The sequence below is a fragment of the Calypte anna genome, chromosome 10 (genome assembly GCF_003957555.1).
Source record: "Calypte anna isolate BGI_N300 chromosome 10, bCalAnn1_v1.p, whole genome shotgun sequence".
Taxonomy (NCBI): domain Eukaryota; kingdom Metazoa; phylum Chordata; class Aves; order Apodiformes; family Trochilidae; genus Calypte; species Calypte anna.
The window spans coordinates 8,226,034-8,244,315 of NC_044256.1; the positions used below are offsets into that span (position 1 = coordinate 8,226,034).

Consider the following 18,282-nt stretch of genomic DNA (forward strand, 5'->3'; position numbering starts at 1 on the left):
GTAACTTGTTTAAGAAGGGGCAATACATATATGTATATAAATGTTTATTAAAAATATATCTAGTGACAGACAAGACACAAGTCTACTGCATTAACTGGTGACTGTACTGATTAGCCATCAATCACAACAGTGTACAAGCACCTGGAATCCAGAGTAGCACAGTTTAGTATTTCACACCTACCCACATTAAAAGGAGATTGGGCTGAAAAGCCAAGTATTCTGCTGCCATGCAGTGCATGGAATTACATCACCACTTGGTTTCTACAGCACTACTGAATGCACAGAGTGGGAACTGAGCTGAGTTAATGAGTAATAAATGCTCTGCTTCTCCAGCTGCCAGAGGCTGTACCCACCAGAGGGCACTCAGCCCACGCTGCCCAGAAACCTGCCTCATTCCCCTGAGGAATTAAATCTAATGGGGTTTTATTATTATTTTCATTTTTTAGATGTTAACTGCTGCTTATGCATAACCTAATAAATACTATATGTTAAACTCAACATGCATGAACACATCATGCTCTTCACAGTATAGACATTGCAAGTAGATTTTTTTTAACCTGGAAAATTGAATGCACGATGATTTTGTTAATCACAGAGTACAAGGAAATGCTGATCATCTTCGTGCACTGTCTTCCCTTTCTCATCTATGCACTTGACATAAGATAACAGGCTTATCTTTTAGGAGCCTACATAAGCTGGGGATGTTTTTATCTTACATTTCCCATCTGTCTGAATGATCCTCACTGATTGCTAGAAACCAAATCCTTCAACCTGCATTTAAGTTAAAGGCTCTTGTTTCTCCAGTCAAATGCTCATACAGAGGAAACATGTTGATAATAAGGCAGAATTGGCTTTATAGCTAATACAAAAATGTACCTACAGAACACATGGACAGCTAGAGGCATGGAGAGCTGTACAAAAGGCTCAGCCAGGTGTGCTGGTGCAGAGCAAGCCCTGCCTGTTAGAGCTGCACCTGTACAGCTCCACTGAAAAGACACCTGGTACCCAGCAGCATGTTGCACATCCCTTTCTTACACCTCACTTGGAAGTTTGTTTTAATTCCCAAAGGTTAAGAATCTTCAGTATTTTGCCTCTTTCAAGAGATCTAATTCATTTTAGTCTCCCTAGAACCAGAATGGGAGTCCTGCTTCAGCAGATGCCAGCTGCTGGCAAGTTTCAAAGCCTCCATTCTGCACCATAGTTAATTCTGAGAACAAAAGCAAAATCGTATGCTGCACACTATACACCAGTAAAATCTGCCTTAAGCTTAAAGCCTGGGGTAAAAAAGGAATATTTAAGTGAATTATACTGAAAAGCCTTTAGAAACGTGAATCCAAACAGAAATTACAGGAAGGCAGCAGTAATTACTGTTTTCTGTAAAATGATTTATCCTACATGAAAGAGATGCAGTTACAAAGGCAAATAACAGTTTACTCTTAATGACCATGTCAGGGGACTAATAAACTGACTTTAGGTCTGTTCTGTGACACAAAGATGACAAAGAGCACTGGGATGGAGTCTTCTTAATAAAATACTGATGGGTCAGATGCATTATTAGATGTATTTCTGGAAGAATGCTATCCGAATAGCACAAGCTGATGAAGGCAAAGGTTATTGAGATACTTAAACTTTCAATTATATTGCTGGTTAGGCTCCAATTTCACACTGCAGTTAGTTTATACCTTACTCTATTTTTACTAGGTATGAAAGTAAATAATTAATCTGAGCTAATAAAAACATTGACAAAGATATTGACCCCGTGGCTAGCTCCAGGCTAAATTAAGCATAGAATGTGTTCACGTGGCTATGCAGATTATATTCTGCTGTTAGTCAGGCATCTTATATCTGCCATTATTGCTCATGCAAACTGCACCTGTAATTTTGCCATTGGCTTCGGATGGAGGCTGCCAGTTAACAATTATTGTCCGAGGTTTTCCCTCTTTGCTCACCACTGTCACATCTTTCGGAGGAGAGGTAGGAACTGCAAGCAAAGAAAAACCAAAGTGTCACAAACAGGTTGCCCAATTTCACTGGACAGAAACCGCTGCACCTTCCCATTTTATTTGTTTCACCATGGAAAAATACCAGTACAACAATAAAAACTCTTAAACGTTCAATCAATAAATCTACCATCCTAGTGTAGTGGCTTTACTGATTTACTCCATGCAGCTGGCAAATGTCATCTGGTATAGAGCATCTCCTTTCCATGAGGAGCTACCTCTTTCCAAAGCATTTCAGTCAGCAGACACTGTGATTCATGACTGAACAAGTCCATGACTCTTCAAAACGTGGCACCTTTGTACAACTCTAACATTTTGGGTCAATGACTTCTAACTTGAATTTCTTTTGTCATCACAAAAATCACATGAACTTGTGCATTAAATTCATGTTATATAAATAGGCATATGAAATATCTCCACATTTCAGGTTTGTTATGGGACCAAGACCTAGAAATGCCAGTTTGCTGCTTAAATCTGAATCAGCAAAGTAAATCCACCAGAAATTTAGAAACATAATCCATAACTGCTGATTTACTTCACTGAAGAATTATTTGTAATTTGCAAGAAAATTGGCACCACCAAAGCATTTGAAATCCAGAAGTATTTGCTGAAGACAGTTGTCCAATACTTTTCCTTGGCTTGCCCTAGAGCAAGACTGAGAGAAAGAAAGGAGAACTTCCTTCTCCTATCAGTCACCTCCTGGATGAAATTCAGGAAATGGCCCAAGTTGCTCCAGTGAAAGGCTGAAATCTGAGACCCTTCTTGCTGTAAACTAAAATATCCAGCTGTGGTTTAGATTAATGGCTTTCAAATGCACAGAGCCAATGTCTCCAAAGGAGCATTAACCAGCCAGGGATTGCAATGCCACGTTATGGAAAACATGAGATGTCTAATTAGGTGAAGTTTTAGGCAAGTAAACCCACCCTGAATACTTAATACTATAATAGTAACATTTATTGCTTACATAATGCCTTCTGCCTTTGAAGAGCTTTATGTTAGCTTTATTAGAAATTAATCCATCCATCCCTGAGATGGGCTCCTTGTTATCCCTATGCAGAATAACAGGGACAGCACAAGGTCAAAAGTTACTTGCAACTGTGGATCCCAAATACTTAAAAACATGCTCAACAGAAATGTACACATGTAAGCAGGAGTCAAGGGCCTACAGTAAACTTCAGAGAAAAAAAATAATCAGGAGTAGCAGCCAAGAGATCACTGCTTCATGGCCCAACACTGAACCCAGTATCCTGTGTTTTTTCTTCAGCGTTAACTGACGAGCAAGTAATATAACACTGCAGTATAAGAATAGCAAATGAGGGACAGGTAGGGACACAGAATTCCTGGACCTTGCAGTGACCTGGTGCAAGTCCAAGTTCTTTCCATAGTTATAAACCCTTTTCTGTCCAGGACTTTGTGAGTGCATCATTTCTACAGCACTGAGGGCTACTGAAGAACAAGAACTTTGGGCTGATCTTGATGTCTTCATTTCTACTAGGAGGCTTTTTTAATTTCATTTGCCTCACACACTTCCTCAGTCTATAATTCTAATCATAATTATAGCAAATTTTAATTATTCTTCACTAAAGTATTTTCTTTGTATTTGCTATTTACACGCCATTTCTGAAACGTTTCAAGCATGCACTTGTTTACCCTCTCCTGCTCATGAAGTGTAGTATATTATTTATTATTTCCCTGTAATTTGATGGAAATTCTTTTGCATGCAATCACTCCTTTGAATTTTGAATAACATTGTTGATTTTTTAATCACGATTTCTGACAAAACTGTAACAAAAAGAAGCCCCCAGCATGTATTCATCAGCATAATTATTCTAAATACGTGCTCTCCATCCTCCAGAGCTCTGGCAGACCTGACTTGATTCATCTGGTCAGGAATGCTGGCCTTTCTTTCAGAATGACTCGGAAGAGTACCTAATTCAAAAGTTGTTCCATGTGCTGTCATACTCCAAGTACTTGATCTTCGACCTTTAGTCACCATCACGGAGAACTCATACAAGGTGTTTGGTTTTAATCCAGTCACTAAATAGCTCAATGTGGTCGCGTTTGCAGTCTGAAAGAAAAACAAAACATCACTAACTTCTGAACTGAAAGCTTCTCATCACCAGCTCTCAAGCCCCCTTGTCTCAGGTAAATGGTTAAAACATTTTAGCATCACTACATTTCCATAACTGTGGTTATTAATTCTGTAACATTCTTGCTTTGTCATGCAAATGCACTAATCAAGTAATAATGTGCAGTTGTTTTATCCTAAACAAGAAATTCTTTCTGCAATCAGCAAGAGCATTTAGTTGCTAGAGGCATAATAGCAGTCAATTATAAATAATAACAATTTTTTAAAAAGCAATACAAGGTCCAGGGCACACTTGTTATGCAGCAAGCTAAATCACTGTCTGCTTGGGGGGTTTAATTTATAGCATTTCATTAACTGATTTGGCTAGGGAACACAATGAAGCACAGCTAACAACAACAGTCCTTGAAATTTGAGTCTGTCTCACAAATTCCTGTCAGAATTTTCAGTAAATACTTAACATACTTTAAAAAAAATCCACTGAAAATGCAGGTGCTGAGAGACTTGAGAGTAATGAAGCTTTATTAACAGATAGGGATTTTTTAGGAAAAAAAAAAGGTTGTCTAGGATCACACAATGAAACTCCATGTGGTTTATAGTGTGATGTGGAACTGAGACACAGGTAGAATTTTTAACCTCTAGGTTAAAATATCTGATATTTGCTATACATGACTTAAACATAAAGTATCTGAAGACTATAGAAAAAAAATACACATACATAGAAGTATATTTCTTGACCTACAGTCATCTAAAAAAAGAATTAAAGAGCTGTTTCAAAATTTTATACAAAATCTATGCAAGATCATATACAACTGTGCCAACAACTATTGCATTCAGAAAACATCTTTCTCAAGAAAAAGGCTATCTGTGGATATTCACATTTCCTGAAGGCTTCACAAGTACTATAGTCCAAATTCTACACAGAAAACTCTTCTTTCTCAAGTGTCAACGAAAGCTTTTTTGTTACACTGAGTGACAGTTCAAGAAACTGTTAGCCAGATGATACTTAGCAGAGAGCATTTGTTCACAGGTAGCTGTTTTGCCAGTTAAGACAACCCAGGGTCAGGCAGACAACAAAGATACCACTAAAACTCATTAGAATGAAATCCTTCATTACCTCTAAACCTTCACTTGCTACAGAACAGTGTAGCTTCCAAGTACATGTGGCTGTGGCTGAATAGTTGCAATATTGAGGTGAGGGCAGGACAGTTCTCACAGAAGTTCAGTGACAAGGCCTGCCTGAGCAACCCTCCCTAGCAGGAACATGAAGCCATGTGCTCAGAAGAGCTTTCCATCAGCTCTCCAAGTGCCAAGACATGTTTTCTCCTGGCTCTTTCAGGAACGATAGGAAACAGCTGATGCTGCAGTAGAAGCTGCAGACACCTTTGGTCAGAACAACAACTTAATGAGTCCAAAGGAAACCTTTTTCTAGCACCTTACATTACACCATGCCGTTTCTTCCTCTCCAGAGTATCTATGGAAATTCCAACAGTATTTGAGTATTCAAACCTGTTGATCATACTTTTTAGCTTTTAGTATCAGGCACACGTGGCAGCTGGAGTTCTTTTTTACATGTCCAAAATTGTATTTTTCATCTGTGGCTCTGAAACTTGCTATCTTTTAGTTTCACTGCACATCTTATTGAATGCAAATGACACACAAAAGGCTAAACTGGAGTGTTAGACTTCTCTGCTTTCTTCATTTTTTAAAACCACTGGCTGCATCTAAGATCACAACATACCCCATGGTACTAAACCTGCTCACCTAGTAGAAATAAACTTCACAAATATTACCCTGTAAATTTAATTTCTTTTTATACAGTCCTCAAGCATCTAAGTTAAGATTTCATATTTCAGCTTATGCTTGAGAGCACACTGATAGATCACAGTTAGGCTGTGAACAGGACAACTCTGCTCCACCAACAAAAATTCTTTGGAAACCACTCTCTGGTCCTCATTAGTGAAACTACACGGTACAAAGCACAGGGGAGTATTTTAGCTTCAGGAACTATAAGATCTGTTCCTCCATTCATATGCTCTAGACTGACACAACTCCTATACAAACTCAGGAAAATGAGGCTCCTTAACGTGGAACCTCTTTAACTTGTACTTAAAGCATGCAGCCTGCTCTTTATGAAATAGTTTGCAAATGGCAGCATAAAACGGGTAAAAAATATGAATGGACTGCATCACCAATCCAATATACTGACAGAAGGATGGATGAAACACCACTGTGTTGAACAGATGTAGCTTTGGTTACTAGGTTACTATTTACTATTACTAGGTTACTACTTGGGTTACTATTTACACAAGGCTTCAGAAACAAGAAACTCTGATGCAACTGGGTGAACAGCGTCAAAACACTGAATAACAAAGTTGCAAGAGACAGCTGTGACAAGCAATATACTAGCTCATACTTAAGAATGTTACCAAAAAAACGACTGAAATGCAGCACTGCTGAAAGGAGGTTTTGTGTTTCGTAATTGTTATTGTCCAACAGAGTAGTAAAGAATTTATGATTGAAATAAAGAAAGAAAAGCAGGATGTGACTTCTCCAAACATCCTGGGTTAAAAATGATTAAAGCAAATGTTCTCAAACTCATGTCGTTTCAGGCAAATGCTTTTTAGAACACGCACTTTTGGACTATATTTCATCATTACGTATTCTGTTTGGTTTACAATAAAACTTCTTGACCACTGGCCACTGTCACTGAGGATGGTGGGAGCATTTCCTTTACCATTGCAGATGTTTTTTTCTGAACCATTTAACTAATGAAACTGCACCATTATACAAATCATTCCCGAGACATCCTCTGTATGTGACTGAGAGTGTGTGTTCACAAATGACTAGCCTTTAGAGGAAGAGGCACACATAGAGGCATCTTCTTATTTCAATAAAAAAACCTTCAGTTTCTAATAAGATTGCTCTGCAGGGTTGTAAAGGGAGCTCTACTAACAGGGCATTTTAACGATCATTTCCTTTGAGTCTCATTTCAGATGTGTAATTTTCTGTCAGCATTTTTGACTCTCCAAATTACAAAAATCCAACCAACCAACTAAAAAAGTTCATTTTCATCTCCAAATCAATAAAGTAGATGTAAATCAAGATAGGAAGGGATATCATAAAATAATTGTTATGTATTTTGCACCACTCAGTTCCCAAAGGAATGGTTCATTACCAACTGAATTAAAAATGGAAACTTAAACCGGTCCTGGTGAATATTTTCCCTTCATGACTCACCCCACAAACTTCTGCTAACTGGAGCAAAGTATTACTAACACATACCTTCCAAATGAATTATTGACTTCTCTGAAGGTAAGCCCACCTCTGTGATACAAAATAATGGTGTTAGGCTGAAGTAGAAAGGATAAAATTGTCACCATGCCCATGGCTCCACAGTAGAACATGATTCTCAAAGTGTTTGCTTTCCTTCCTTGCATCAGCTCTTCCATTCACTCACACGAAACACCCTGTCTGAATCTCTTTTCACACACATATACAACAGTCCACAAAAACTAATCCTTCCACCAAATCTAGAAGAATCTTTGAAGAGAGGATTTGAGCGAGCAGCTCTTACTTGACCCTGACTCGAACATGAAACTTCTTCTCAAACAAGGTGGCTGTGTTAGTGGTGTTGAAACTTTGATACCTTGTACTTGGTATTTGCAGGAATATTGGTTTTCCAGCGAACCGTGTAGTAGCGAGCGTCTGTGATCTTCTGGTTCTTTGGCAGAGAGTTGTCTGCCCAAGTGATCCTTATGGTGTCGTGACTCAAGATGGAAGCCTGAACTCCCACCGGTGGCATCATGGGAGACGGATCTGGCACTGGAGTGTATGGAGCATTAATAACAAACAAATCAACCTCGGAAGTGTCTAGGGAATTGATGGGTAAAAAGTCGTGTATTATAATAAAAAAGGGAGAAGGTGGCATTTTAATGTAAACAAAAAAAGGGGAAATGCAAGGTAGTACAATGAAATGAAAGATGAGAAATGGAGAAAAAGAAAGAAAAGACAGAGTTAATAGGTGACATAAGACTGCTTAATTAGTTAATCTTGCATCATGTTCCCTGCATAAGACAGTAAGACGACAGATATATTCTAATACAGATACCCAATCACAGTAATGTTCAGTGTATTCAGCCAAGGCCTAAGAACCCGAATATTCAGTAATCTTAACTTTGACTTTATTTGCCTCAGAACACCCACTGATTCCTCTTCCAGAAAACAACCAGGAGGAAAAAGCGCTGGATGACTTCTAGATGGGAAAGTGCCACTTGATAAAAATTACAGGGAAACCCTATCACCTTTTAAAAAATGCTAATGCCAAGTTCCAAGTATCATGTAAAATTGTAACAACTGAAGAAACTACAATTGCAATCAATGTAATAAAATTGATATAAAATCTGTAAGAACTCCTCCTCTTCAGAAGACTAAAACAAACAGAGGGGTTAACATCCACACAAAATAAGTAAGCAGTGTCAACAGTCTACAGGCGAGTATGGTGAGCTACAGCATACTAATGGCTCACTAGTGAATAAATTTCTCTGCTTAAAATTATTACTGTATTACAATAGCAAAAAAACCCAAAAAACAAACCACAAGAACTTGTGTAGTGACAGCATATTGAAACTTAAAGAAAATGTGGGCATCAGATTAAGCTTTCTGCTTAGAAGACTCAAAAAAACATATACTTTTCCATAAAAATCAAAATAAGGCTCTTGAGTTTAGCAACTGAACCCACCCAACCTGTGCTAACATAACAGTATCTTTTTACTAGCAGCAGTTGAAAGGTAAGTTTTGCACTTTAAAAATGAAAACAATTCCAGGTGGTTACATAAATGGCTAAAACATGCAAGGCAATCACTGAAACAGTGAGGCCAACAAAGGCACAGAAACAAAGCCAACCTGATGGTACTGGCAAACGTGACTCTTGCACTACACATGGTCACATCTGCAGCTGCCTTGCACACACAGCATTTCCAGCTGTGCACAACCCAAAAGCAGCCCCTGGCCTTTACCTGAGTGAGGCCTCGTCACAGCGCTCTCGTAGAGAGGGATTCCTTCACCAACATTGTTAAATGCTTTCAGGGTTATGACATAGTGGGAGCTTGGGTCTGAAGGGAAAAAAGACAGGTCTTTTTATTACAATCCCTAAAGGGGAATTCCATTTGATGCTTCTTTATATTCTCTGTGTTGGGTATTTTGTTTTTAACTGAAATACATTAAATAACTAGACTAAATTTGAATTGAAAAAGTCTCCATTCAGACCTTCTGTTAATGCAGTGGAAGTCTGTAGTCACAGCAAATCTACCTTAAATCCAGTCAAGAAAATAGTGAGCAGGAACATTTTAATTTGCTCTACTATAAAACTTCCAGTTTTAAGGAACTTCTCAACAGTTCATAATATTAGTATTTATTTTGCTTTCATGATATTTTACCTACCACAGAGTATTCTGTGGAATAGTGCACCTGTATTTCTGTTTTAAAGTAGATTCCACTACATACTGGTGACATTAAAGATTATGTTTTGCCTGAAGTCACCTGTTCTGCAGCTCCAGGAGAACAAGGGAATGCGGCTCAGCGTGGAAGTTTTTATAAAAAGCATCAAATCAAAATACACTGTGCTTTCAAACTTAGAGAATTCTGAATTCTGTGTTTGTTTTTTTTAAAAATTTTTTTTAATTTTTTTTTTAATTCCTCTGGCTCTCTTTCCATTAAAAAATGGAATTTATTTGAAATGTTTCAACAGTTTGGCATCCAGTATAACACCTGAAAAAGGAAAAAGATCCTCCTAGAAACACGTGCGTAGTTTTATTTATTTTTAATACCACAATCAGAACAGAGTAACAGCACAAAAGAGAGGTAAAACTTGGGCTGTGATGGTAATTATCTTTCCTTACCTAGGTTTTCGATGGTGTAGTACCTCTGTTTATAGTCCACCTTTATGGTCTGTGCATGAGGACTGCCAATACCATACCCTATAGCATAGCCTCTCACCACAATGTTCTGGTTTTCAGGTGGTGTCCAGCTCACTACGATACTGGTGACAAGTGGGCGGACGTGTAAGGAACTGGGAACTTCAGGAACACGAGTTTCTGTTAAAGAAAAATGGTACATTTAAAGGATTTCTTTTAAATAAAGGTAATTACATGAAGAGGTGTGAGTTAGTTAAGTCAAATATAGCACTTCTGCTCTGTGTCTATATTAAAATGAGTCTGCTCCAAAGGAATGAGAGCTTTATTGTACAAGAGAAAGCAAAGAACTCTAATAAGCAGAAGAAAATTACCATAGTTTCATATACTAATGTAATTTAATAGATACTGTCTTCAAAAAAAGGACAGCCATATTGAAGAAAAGTATCAGATCTTCCAGGCAGACTTTTTGATGTTCATGCATGTTTCAAGTTGTAATATTTCAATTGCCATACTATTACTTATGTGTGGGCATTAAGATGATAACACAGAAAACACATTGATTATGAGGGAAATGCTCCTGAGCTCGCTGTAAGATTATATGAAATATTTCAAAGCTCTAAGAACTGTCAGTAAACTGGATATTGCATATGCTGCATGATTTGTCCTACAGCTGTTGCTGTTTAAATCCTTGAGCCTCTTAAGTGTAATTCACAAAATACATGCAGGGCCTAGACAACCAGACCACAAGATGAGAAAATACTCATACAGTCCCCTGCCAAGTGCTCAAATCCCACCCCCACAAATAACACAAATTTAATCACAACCTAACAGAGCGATGGAATGTGGATCAGCAACAACAGAACAACTTCCACAATGTGTTACTTCAATCCCCAAATAGATTTCTTGAAACATTTTTTCCCCACTGATGAGAACTTAACAGCAATCTAAAAGTGTAACTGTGCCTACTAGTGTCCACAGTTTGTTTAAACTTTCCAAAAAAGAAGTAACTCATTTTGCCAGGCCACTGTATACTGCCAGATTTTACACAATTCTTTGCAGCAGTAAGCTGAGTTCCCCACTCTAAAATAAAATCAGTTCAGAGAGCAATGCTTCCTGCAGGGATTTCATTTAACTGAAACATGCTGCATTTATCTAAAAACATTGGAATAAAGCATCACAACAGGATTATTTGGATTATAATATGCCACTGGCCTGTGAGCCCAGGGAGTTCATGGTCTCTGGCTGACACAACTGATCAATCAAAGTTCACAACTATTAAGTACAGAAAAGCTACAGAGCTGCAACATAAGAGATGACAGTTTTAACTGCACAGAAGTTGGGGTGCTGGCAATACACGCTGTCCAATTGTTTAACACCTCTTGAATATGCACTCCTGGTAGAGTTTGCACCAAGTCTGCAAAATTACACAGTGCTACTGAACCTAAATTACAAGAGTCTGTCTCCGATTTACACTGATGACATTATAAAGTGGATAATTATTTTCTGTTTGAATTTAAAAAGAAGCTGTGGAACAAAAAGGAATTATGCCCTCCATGTTTATTGAACCCCAAAAATCAAAGAATTGCTATAAATATATTTGAACAGTATTAAAAATCATCCACATGAGCTTACTGAATAAAGACAAACAAAAAACCATACATCATCTTTCCAGTACACAAATACACAAGTACATGCATACAGAATGGTATGAATACCAAGGAACATTGACTTAACTGTGAATTTTTATTACTTTATTCATTGTTAAAAGTATGCATTAAGTAAGTTACACTTCCTGCAAGGACAGCAACATTCCAATTTGAAAAAAACCCAACCCTATAAAATCAAACACTGAATGAAATGGTTCTTTTCTTCCCTTCCCCCTCCTTCTCCCTATTTAAATTTAATCATGATTTAATTCTGGAAAAGTATTGTTAACTGTAATGCAAAAGCAGAGCACATGTTCCTTACCTTGTGTAAGTGCTGCCCATTTACAGAGCTCTACTCCACTTTGGGGAACTAGTGGGTTCTCAAAGCTGCAAGATTGTGTCATATCCAGTTAGAGGAAGGCTGACACACAGATGTAAGTAATTTCAGCTCTACAAAGTAAATTTGAAACAACTACAAAACCAAACTCTACTGTTAACATTGGGGTTTGCTCTGCTCGTGATGAAGCACTGGAGAGTAAGCAATAAGAGAACAAGTATTAATCTGAGCATCAGCTTGGATTAACACAAAGATTGAAGCCTGAGCTCTCAAGGGCTTTCATCAGCTGACTCTTGAAGTAATCTTCCAACAGTGGAGAGCAAATATTAAAGCTCTTTTATTATTCTGTCTTCCAGCTTCCAGAATAACTGAATCTCAAGCCTCACAGACATGAAAGACATTACTGGATCCTGCAGCACTGAGCCAGAATCACCCTCCAGCTACATCAGTAAAGCTCAGAGGGAGACTGGCCCACAACAAGCGTAAGGTAACTGGTATGCAGCACCACTAATAAAAAGCTGTTCTGAAATAGGAACAGTCTACCCAGAATGTCCAGCTCCACACAGGCTCCAAAGACATTTGTCACAGCCACCTTTCTAAAAATGGCATTTTTCTTCCATCTAAATTGCTCTTAGATTCTGGGAGATGCTCACAAATTTATTCACTTGAATTCTTCAAGAACTTGCAATTTATTCCAGTGTAGTAAATAGCAGACATTTGGACTGACTATCAAAAGTCAGAAGTATTCACAGAACATTTTCTACTTATATTCTTAAATTCTACATTAGAAAAACAAGAAGTTAATAGAGGTCTGTATATCACATATGAATCACAGAATTACCTTGGCAGGAAAAGACCTTAAAGACCATCGAGTCCAACTGGTTAACAGGTCTTTGACAAGACCTTAACTAAGCCAAATACCTAAATACTAAATTGATGGCTTTGGTGGAAAAGACTTCATTTCTGACAGAAGATATGGTCCATACTAGTCCATCAGTACTGAAAATATAATCCACCTCTGTTTTCTTCTAAAATGGCAAAATAACAGTTACTGGGGGGCAAATGTTCTCTTTAAAAGAGTCTAAGTGAAAACAAACAAAAAAACTCCCAACAAAACAAACAAACAAAAAAAACCCCCGGAAAAATAACAGGAAGAATATTTTAAGAAAGCCAATAGTGGTACCAATGCAACACAGTGATAAGACTGCAGAGGTCTGCTGGTGACAGCACTCTTTTTCCCTGTTTCCTGCCTACTGTGACATCTCTCCCAGCTGACAAAATTAACAACTCCAGAAACTGATATTCCACATTGCAGCCCACAGGAATATGTCCAGTCCACCAATGCACTGAATCTCCGAGTATCCAATCAGCATCCTGGACTCCTGGAGGTGTACTCCAGTAGTTTTATTAGCATAACTCAGGTTCTACATAAATACATAAGTAGTATTCTATTTCTCTCAAGGAAAAGAGTTCTCCTACCTGTGTTTCATTGAATGCAAACCCCTGCATAATGCACTGAATCTCCGAGTATCCAATCAGCATTCTGGACTCCTGGAGGTGTACTCCAGTAGTTTCATTAGCATAACTCAGGTTCTACATAAATACATAAGCAGTATTCTATTTCTCTCAAGGAAAAGAGTTCTCCTACCTGTGTTTCATTGAATGCAAACCCCTGCATAATTAAAGAGATGAATTGTGTTACAATATAGAAGTTGAGCCATTATTACTATTGTATGAATCTTATGTTATTATTTAAATATTGAAACACTGATATTGTAATTCTGATGTCACAAAAACATTCACACTTATGACCTTACCATCCAGATCACTCTCAAAAGTGTCTGCAGATATCCAGTCGGTGGCTGGTCCAGTGCCATTAACAGTCAAGGCAGCTACTCGGAAACTGTACTCTGTACCCCGCTCCAGACCTAAGAGACAAAGAGTATTCATGATATCAAGATAGTAATTCCAGCTGATGGCACAGGAATCACAGTCTCCAAGTAAAATTCAAGTATAATCTGATGGTAAAAAATCTTTCAGCCTACCCTGGCCACAAAATTTGATGCCTGGAACTTCTTAACCAGGCTTTGCTTTTGGCAAAAGTATAGCCCAGTTACAGTCACAGATCAATGCCTACTCCAAGAAAACCATAACATACTGAGTCACAGATGGAGTTTCTGAGAACAAATCAAAACATCTTGTTGAAAAGTGTATATTCATCTTCTAGAGAGGCACAATTTTTTCTCTTTTGACCAAGTGCTCATTTACAGAAATTTAGAAAAACTACCAGACTGTAGTCTTGGTCCTGTTCTCACATAGTAATATATAATTTATATAAATATATAATATATATATTATAAATAATATATAAATAATATATAATATATTACATATAAATAATATATAAATAATATATATACATAAATATATAATTTATTCTAAGCAATGTACTAAGTTGGATTTTCAAAGTGTACAAAATAAAAAGAGGATATATTTTACCTCTGCTAGAAGGAAGGAAAAAAGTTGATGTCATTGAAACTAGGTAGGATGATTTTGCAGATACAGGACACTGAGCAGGCCTTGTGGGTGAGCATACCTGCATTACATCCACTTGCAAAGAGGTGAGTCTTCCCAATACCCAGTAATCTCTGGCATCCTTCTATAGACTTTTCTTTTTTAAATTTGGGCAGATACCATGAGCTCAGGACCACCCTCTCCATGCAACTGCTATGTCTTTTATAAAGGGTTTGAAAGGACTTGTCCAGGCCACTTAGCAAATCCATGATAAAATGAGGCTTAGAAAACAGGCCATGAGACTTTGGTGGCAACTAGCAAGGAACACTATCTCATAAACACTCATTTTAAGTGCTTAAATTTTTAAGTCCAAGGCAAGAACCCTATATAAAGATGTGTCTGAGCCTCAGCCCACTAAAGCACCTAAAAATTCCTTTACTGAAAACAAATGCTTGCAAATAATAACTCACCTTCGATTAGCTGAAAAAGCTGGGTGCCACCAATGCTCTCTGTCACATCACTTTTGCGGGACACCTTACGGTAGCGAATTTTGTATCCAGTGATTTGTCCATTGTGTGTCCCTGCTGGAGGAGGCTGCCAGTGGAGCACGATGCTCTGTGGAAAGCAGAAGGTTATTGCAAAGTCATCGCCTCTCACACAGCCAGACAAGCCACTCTAGTCCTAATGCTTCACCAAACACAGGATAAAGCACGCATACAGAAAACACTGCATTTTCACAGAGCAAACTGTAGGCTGCCTGCTCAAAGCCTGTGATTCAGCAGCAGCTCAGGTCATACACATGCCTATCCATGTTCACCTCAAACTGTTTCAACCTTCCGATTCCAACCTCACAAATGGTGCCTTGGGCTTCCCTTTCATTTACTTTACGTTATCTTAAGATACGGTTTACTTGAGAATCTACCTGGTATTTTCTCTAAAGGGTACAAGTTACCTGAACTGCACCGTGTGTGAAGGAAGTTATTTACTTTTAACCATACAGGCAGTAGAAGAAGGTATTTGAAAAAAGGTTTAGAAGAGGCTTTTAAAACAACCTGCAGTCATAACCACCAAACTTGTAATGGCCAAGTATAAAATCTCCTCTTTCAAGTGCCCAAGATGCCATAAAAATGTTTATGTGCTCACACTGTAAACAACAGTTCATCAACAAGAACACATTAAAGCTCTATTGCTTCAACCTATTGAGCCTGATTAAACCTCTTCATGGTCTCTATACTTTGCTACACTGTCACTGTCTTCACTGCATTCTGTTATATTCAACCCACATCTGGATCAGTTTCTAATGCTTCAGTGCATTCCAGAAATTCTCCTGTTGGGCAACACAAATAGCCCAAAAGCAGAACCACGAAAGAAGACCCAAAGCAGCTCTGAATTTTATTCCATCCAAGACCCACCAATCATTTCTTTAACCATTACCAAGAGGAAATTCTCCACACCTTACCTTGGAATTCCGCACCTCCAGCGTCAGATTCTGTGGTGGAGCACTGGGGACTAGAAACATCAAAGGAATTACACCTCCAACATTTCCATATGAATGATACTGTATCAAATCATCAATGATACTGTATCTTCCATATGAAGATACTGTATCAAATACTCTATTTCCATACACAACTGCTCTCTCCTAGCACTCATTTTGAAAGTACAAAACAACAAGACTTGCTTAGGAGGCTCTTCATCACAAAAGACAAATTTCTTATATTTTCATCACCAAGAACAAGTTTGCTTTTTATTCAGGTCTCTTTTTATTTAGATAACTGTGATGTAGTGTCTTATGTTCAAAGGTGCCTCCCATACACTTTAAGAAAAGAAATCACATTCAGTACTTTTCAAAATCAAGCCTTTAGTTTATATGATGGATTCTGGGAATCCACATTAACAATTATAGCCATGGTTTTTGTTATCATTACTTTCTGAAACAGGAAAACATCCCAGTCAACATGTCTCTGTGTTCTTGAAGAGGTAAAGTGCATCAGAAAGAAAATTTTTGCTTCTGACCCTCCATTCCTTGTTAGTTCTTTACCAGCTGTAGCAACTTGCTGGGCATGACAGTGAAAGTCCATTAGACAACAAGGACATGCAAGAGAGAACCTGAGAGCAAAGAAAACCTCCTCACAGCACTTCAGACTCACAAATGTAATTTCAAAGGCAGAGATAAGTGTTCCCTGGCAGGAAAGTGAGGCTGAAGCAAAGCACAAGGACAGGGAAGTACCACAACAGGGCTAAAGACTTTTCTGGCCTGAACAATGTATTTTCCAAATAACTCACACCAGCTATAACAATAGCTAAGAAACCACTCCGGAAGGCATAAAGAGAAAGAAGGTTAGGTTTGTGTTAAGTGAAAGACACACTGGGGTGTGCTTAAATAAATAAACCTCTCTCAATATCCCACAAAAGAAAATGGATTTGTTTTTTTCTCTCCTCATCTGAACCAAATCTAAAATCACCAGACTGAGGGATTAAGTGCTGCATCCTTTAAAAAGCAACACAGGTTAAGAGGAGGAAATGAAACGGAGCTAAACTGATCTCTGTGTGTGTTTTACACAGTTGGTGACTGCCTTCAGAACAACCTTAGAAAAAGTCATAGGTTTCACAAGGAGTGATTAATAATTAATGCATATTTTGCAGACTTGGCAAGAGAAAAGACAACCCAGTAGGACACAGGAAAGGATGCATGCATGTAAATATACTCACATACACATATCTCACCATGGTCACAGTTCATTAAACTTAAGACTCGGAGCAGATTAAGAAGCAGGCCAACACATAAAATGGATTCCCATGGGCTGACATCCCACACATTCAGAGGAAAGGCAGAGCCCAATCTGCTTCAGTGCATAACAAGCAACCAGGCAGGAGGACCATGCTGATGGTTCAGAGAGACTGCAAGGACCAGACAGTGGTAAGGGAAATGCCCTCCATCAGGGTAGGATGCAGGGATTACATTCCTAGTTGCAATACATGATTGCTTCCTATAGCTCAGGAAGACCATAAGAAGAGAAGCAATCCTTTTAAGCAGTGAAAAAACCTTGATTCAAATTGTAATACGTGAAGTACTATTCTGAAAGAAACCATAGTAACATCATTAGATTAGGAGCAAAAAAACTGCATGAAAACACAGAAGCACAGAAGCTTGTTAAATACAAGCTAAAGGAGGCTTAGAATGAAACCCCTACTGGGAACATGCAAGAAATTAAAATAAGAAAACACATGAAGAAAATGTGTATCCAGAAAGATTTGAGAGATTGAAGGGGAGAAGAGCATGGTTAAGCAGGAAGACTCTAAGATTGTAAGAAGCAAGATAACATCCTCCAGAAAGCTGTAGAAAACCTTTTTGTGGGTTAAATGTGGAACTTGAGGCAGAACAAACTTCAGTAAAACTTGCAAATAATAACAAATTCTTCTTCAAATAAATAAGGACCTGGAAGGCCATCAGTGGAAACTCTACAGTTAGAAGATGGTCAAGGTATGACAGAAGAAGAAAAAGTAAGGCCATACAATGTATTTTGCATTTTTACTGAGTGGTAGGAAGAGGAGCGGTTTCCATGGCAAGGAACCTGTACATGGTTCACTCTGTACAAGGGACATTCAAGATCTCTTAAACTGAAATGCTGCTATGAAGGATTATGGAAGAATCAGACAGAACAATCAGCAGCGTGTTACCAGGGTTCTTCACTTGGGACTTCTCAAGGAACTTGAAAATGAAACAGTTGCATGACCTAGAGTAGGCTGTAATCTCTCACAAGAAACCTCGATACTGGGAGAT

The 18,282-nt window shown here is 38.2% G+C and overlaps 1 protein-coding gene across 1 annotated transcript in view; it reads right to left on the reverse strand.

Moving 5' to 3' along the window:
- NEO1 (neogenin 1) overlaps positions 1–18,282 on the reverse strand; it is a 194,748-nt gene that overhangs the window by 12,296 nt on the left and 164,170 nt on the right. Inside the window, exons 12-19 of the mRNA XM_030457311.1 lie at positions 15,958–16,007; positions 14,969–15,113; positions 13,802–13,912; positions 9,987–10,181; positions 9,105–9,200; positions 7,736–7,959; positions 3,930–4,068; positions 1,874–1,981 (exon numbers count right to left, since the gene is read on the reverse strand). Coding sequence (XP_030313171.1) covers positions 1,874–1,981; positions 3,930–4,068; positions 7,736–7,959; positions 9,105–9,200; positions 9,987–10,181; positions 13,802–13,912; positions 14,969–15,113; positions 15,958–16,007 — 1,068 coding nt within the window. The remainder of the gene's footprint in view (positions 1–1,873; positions 1,982–3,929; positions 4,069–7,735; positions 7,960–9,104; positions 9,201–9,986; positions 10,182–13,801; positions 13,913–14,968; positions 15,114–15,957; positions 16,008–18,282) is intronic.